Below are 3958 nucleotides of genomic sequence, written 5' to 3' on the forward strand. Positions count from 1 at the left end.
ATACGTTCGTACGAACTTATTTTCTTATTTTATCGTACCGAATCTATTCTACTATAAGTAAGTTATGCCAACATTTTCGAAAACATTCTGTATATATATAGATATGTACAATTTATGTTCTATCTATTGAGATTTTGCGATTTCGCGGAGTACATACATATCTCGTTAGTCCAAACACAGAGTGCGTCGTTGTAGTTATTGACCAGCGCGGAAATGCATTGCTAATATTTGTCTTCGGTGGGAATGATTCGATGGTAGCCAATTCGAAACTCGTTATAGAATTTGAGTGGAATCGCGATCTGAACGGGCCCTTCGATTTAATACATCGTTAATACATCGTAACTTCATTGTGAGCAATTTTCCCATTATTTCTTCATTTTGCTAAAAACCAACGAATTTTTTTTGGACACCGGGTATACGAACGAATATCGCGTATATTTCAATTAAATACGAAAAGAAAGTTTCTAACGAGGAATATTATCGATAAAAGATAATTTGTAATATCACGATAAGATATGGCTTATTTTAAGAAATTCGTATTTTCAGAAAAGTCAAGGCCATCGATCATTTATTCATATTCTTCCTTTTTTTCTTTTTTTATGGAACATAATTTTTTTCGATATATACAAATATTATAGATCCACTCAAAAAAAATTAAAAACACCATACATACATACACACATACATACATACATACATACATACATACATACATACATACATACATATATACATACATACATACATACATATATATATATATATATATATATATATATATACACACACATTATATAGATACATATAAAAAAAAGAGAAGTAAAGTAGACGTGTTATGTTTTTAAGGTGTCGGTGTTAGGGGTAGTTTCAAGGTCAGGAGGGTGGAGTGGAGGTCATCGTGGCACCTATGTTGTGCGGTGAACTCTTGAACGGTGGCTTCGTCAGTGCCGGAGCATTACCGGCCCTTCCTAGTGGTCTTTTAGGGCTTTGGTTGCCTGGCTGTCTACGAGCTACCAGCCCTCGTCTCCAAACCTCCCCTTACCTACCCCTTCTTGCCGAGCTCTTGGCTACGGGTCAGTTGGATCTTCGTGATTGCCTGATGGACCTGGCAAAGAGAAATCTTCAAACACGCGGCACCAATGGTGTCGCAGACCTCGACCTCGATCTTCATGCCGACGATATCGATGAGAATGTCTTCCTTGGTGAGTCACCGTACTTCTCTTTTATTCTTTACCACTCATCCACCCCTCATCCACCCTTTCACCCACCACCCACTTTTTTCTCTTCTCTCTTACGGATTTCTTGTCTTTTTGGTTTTTTTTTGTTTCTTTCTTTCTTTCTTTCTTTCTTTCTTTTTTCTTTTTGTTGGATCTTTCCAAGAAATATTGAAGGATCAGGATAAAATCTGAGGATAAATTTTTGGTGATATTTGAGGATTTTGTTTCTTTGAAGGAATTGCTGTGTGAATCGTCGGGGGTAATCGACGTTTCAATTTTTTATTTCATGTTTCTTTTTTTTTTTTTTTTACATATAAAAGTAAGTTAGATCGATTATTTTGTTTTTTTTTTTTTCACATAGGAAAATAAATTAGTACTTGTATTTTTGCGTATAAAAATTAATTTGATCGATATTTTTTGTTTCGTTCTGCTTTTTTTTTTTTTTTTTTTTTTTTTTTCCATTGGACCTTTAAGAAAATTGAAGGATCAAGATATGTAATATTGCGGGGATAAATTTTCAATTCCTCTCTATTTGTTATTTTTTTTTTTTTTTTTACACAAAAATAAATTAGATGAATGTTATTATTATTGTTGTTATTATTATTAGTTTAATAAAGAATACATTTTTTATCCGATAATTCTTGATAACGTTCGTGCATCGTCCTTTTGTTCCTTTTTTTTTTTTTTTTTTTAATTCAAATCAAATGACATTGATATTTATTAATAGCACAGTATTTTTGTTTATTGATGTTTATTGATATCTTCACGCAATTTTATATTGAATATTTACTTATTTATTTATTTATTTTTTTTTTTTTTACGTATTATTCCCTTCTAAAACAATTAATTAACATAGAAAATTTAAAGTCAATCAATTCCCCAAAACAACAAATTATTTCTATACCTCTAATAACCATTTAATTAACAATCCAATAATTTCATCGATATCAACGAACAACTGATACTTAATAAATTTTAAAAACTGATTTTAAAATTCAAAACGACCATTTCACATAATATCCTCTCTCTCCGACAATAATTTCACATTTCTACTTCCCTATTAAAATAAAATCGCGTGTTCCCAAACTCTTTGTACTCCAATCGTAACTCTTCCAATGCGAACTGTCCATTAAAAAAAAAAAAAGATAAAAAAAAAAAAAAAGAAAAGGAAGAATAAGAAATATTCCTTTCAGAATCGTTCTTGTGAACAGCCAATAGAGTCCAATTTCATCGCAATAATATTTACGACTACGTTGGCATGAGATCAGAAAAGAAATCGTTGTTGGGTGAGGGGTGGGAAGAGGTTGAAGTGGAATAGGGTTGACTGAAATAATACGCACAAATATACGCACACATACATACACAAAGAAAGAGGTGCATCATAATATTCTTATCATTAATGGTCGATATGACTTTGTGGAATCGTGTGTTTGGAAATTTAATGCATTCGTTGTGTAAAAATGTCATAGGGTCGACTGATAAATATGCGTTCTGTTTATCTCTCTTATACTTACTTACTAGTATATGTGTGTGTGTGTGTGTGTGTGTGGTATAATACAAAGTCATTTTTCACTGTGTAGACGAGCTACGAGCTTGGCACCGAGGTTCTAACTTTTCGAGACGCATCGTCGAGAATTTGTTAACTCTTTTTCCATTATCGACGATTGATGGTTACGATCGTTTAAAGTCTAGTCGTAGAGTTATGGTTTCCTTGGTTTCTAAGAAAATCAATGGGGTAGTTTTCTTTTTTTTCTCTATCTCCGTTCGCCTATTTTATTTCTTTTTTTTTCTTTAAACCTATATGAAACCTGGATGCGATCTAGAAGCTATTTGAACGATGACCCAACTAAAAGGTTGACAATTTTCCTTCGATTTACGTTTGTTCTTTTCTTTTTTTTTAAATTAAAATGCAGTGCATTGTATAGGGTATAGTAATTTTGTTTTAAACGTACGTTGATTATTCTACAAAGTAATTCTTGATTTGTTTTTTCTTCTTCTTCTTCTTCTTCTTCTTCTCTGTTTTTAGGATAAATTTAGTTCTCTCTGATTAGTTAGGTCTGAAGTAATAATCTTCATCTCGCATTGATTTTTTTCTTTCTTTTTTTTTTTTCTTTTTTTTTACAAGAGTAAACGATAAGAGCCAAACAAAAGAAAAGTAGGTTGCCGTTCTAGATCTCTATCTCTTTTTCTGTCTTCTTTTCTTTCTTTTCTTTTTAATAAACGTTTTACTCTCGAATTCTGATTTATGTAAAGGACCATTCTCCTTTTATTCGAAGAGATGTCCTATTCGTTCCGCATCATTCGACACGATGGACGAGAGAAATCGGACGAGGTCGGATCGGGTTCCTGACCTTAATTAGAATATCATTTCTTTTTTTTAGAACTGATCATAGAGAAAAGAGATAAATAGATAGATAGATAGATAGACAGATTGAGAATATAAAGAGACGGATAACTAAAGTGACTTATCGTGATCTGATTACTCGAACTGAATTGTTTTACGTATAAATATGATATCGTCAAACGATATTATACAAATTCGTGTTCTGGATTTGCATCGAGTTTCATTTGAGTACCTCAACAAATCCAAGACAAGTTTTTATCCCAGATAATTTAACAATTCGATCAAAAACAAGAAAGAGAGAAAGAGAGACTGCGATAACAAGCTTCGAAAAATATTGACTATCTCAGTCATACGTTGTAGGCCTAAAATTGGCCTATTATATGAGCATAATCTTTAG

At 32.1% G+C, this 3958-nt stretch overlaps 1 protein-coding gene across 5 annotated transcripts in view; it reads left to right on the forward strand.

Annotated features, from left to right (window-relative positions):
* Positions 1 to 3958, forward strand: part of LOC122637310 (protein Fe65 homolog) — a 108117-nt gene that overhangs the window by 12674 nt on the left and 91485 nt on the right. For 4 of the 5 annotated variants that reach the window (XR_006329217.1, XR_006329218.1, XM_043829336.1 and 1 more), the window contains exon 2: positions 847 to 1202. The exons of the other annotated variant lie outside the window; for it this stretch is intronic. Coding sequence is in view for 2 of the 4 variants with exons in the window: in XM_043829336.1 (XP_043685271.1) it covers positions 908 to 1202 (295 nt within the window). In the remaining 2 variants the exon portion in view is untranslated. The remainder of the gene's footprint in view (positions 1 to 846; positions 1203 to 3958) is intronic. 5 annotated transcript variants of the gene reach the window in all.

Source organism: Vespula pensylvanica, chromosome 25, assembly GCF_014466175.1.
Source record: "Vespula pensylvanica isolate Volc-1 chromosome 25, ASM1446617v1, whole genome shotgun sequence".
In the NCBI taxonomy this organism is placed as follows: Eukaryota; Metazoa; Arthropoda; class Insecta; order Hymenoptera; family Vespidae; genus Vespula; species Vespula pensylvanica.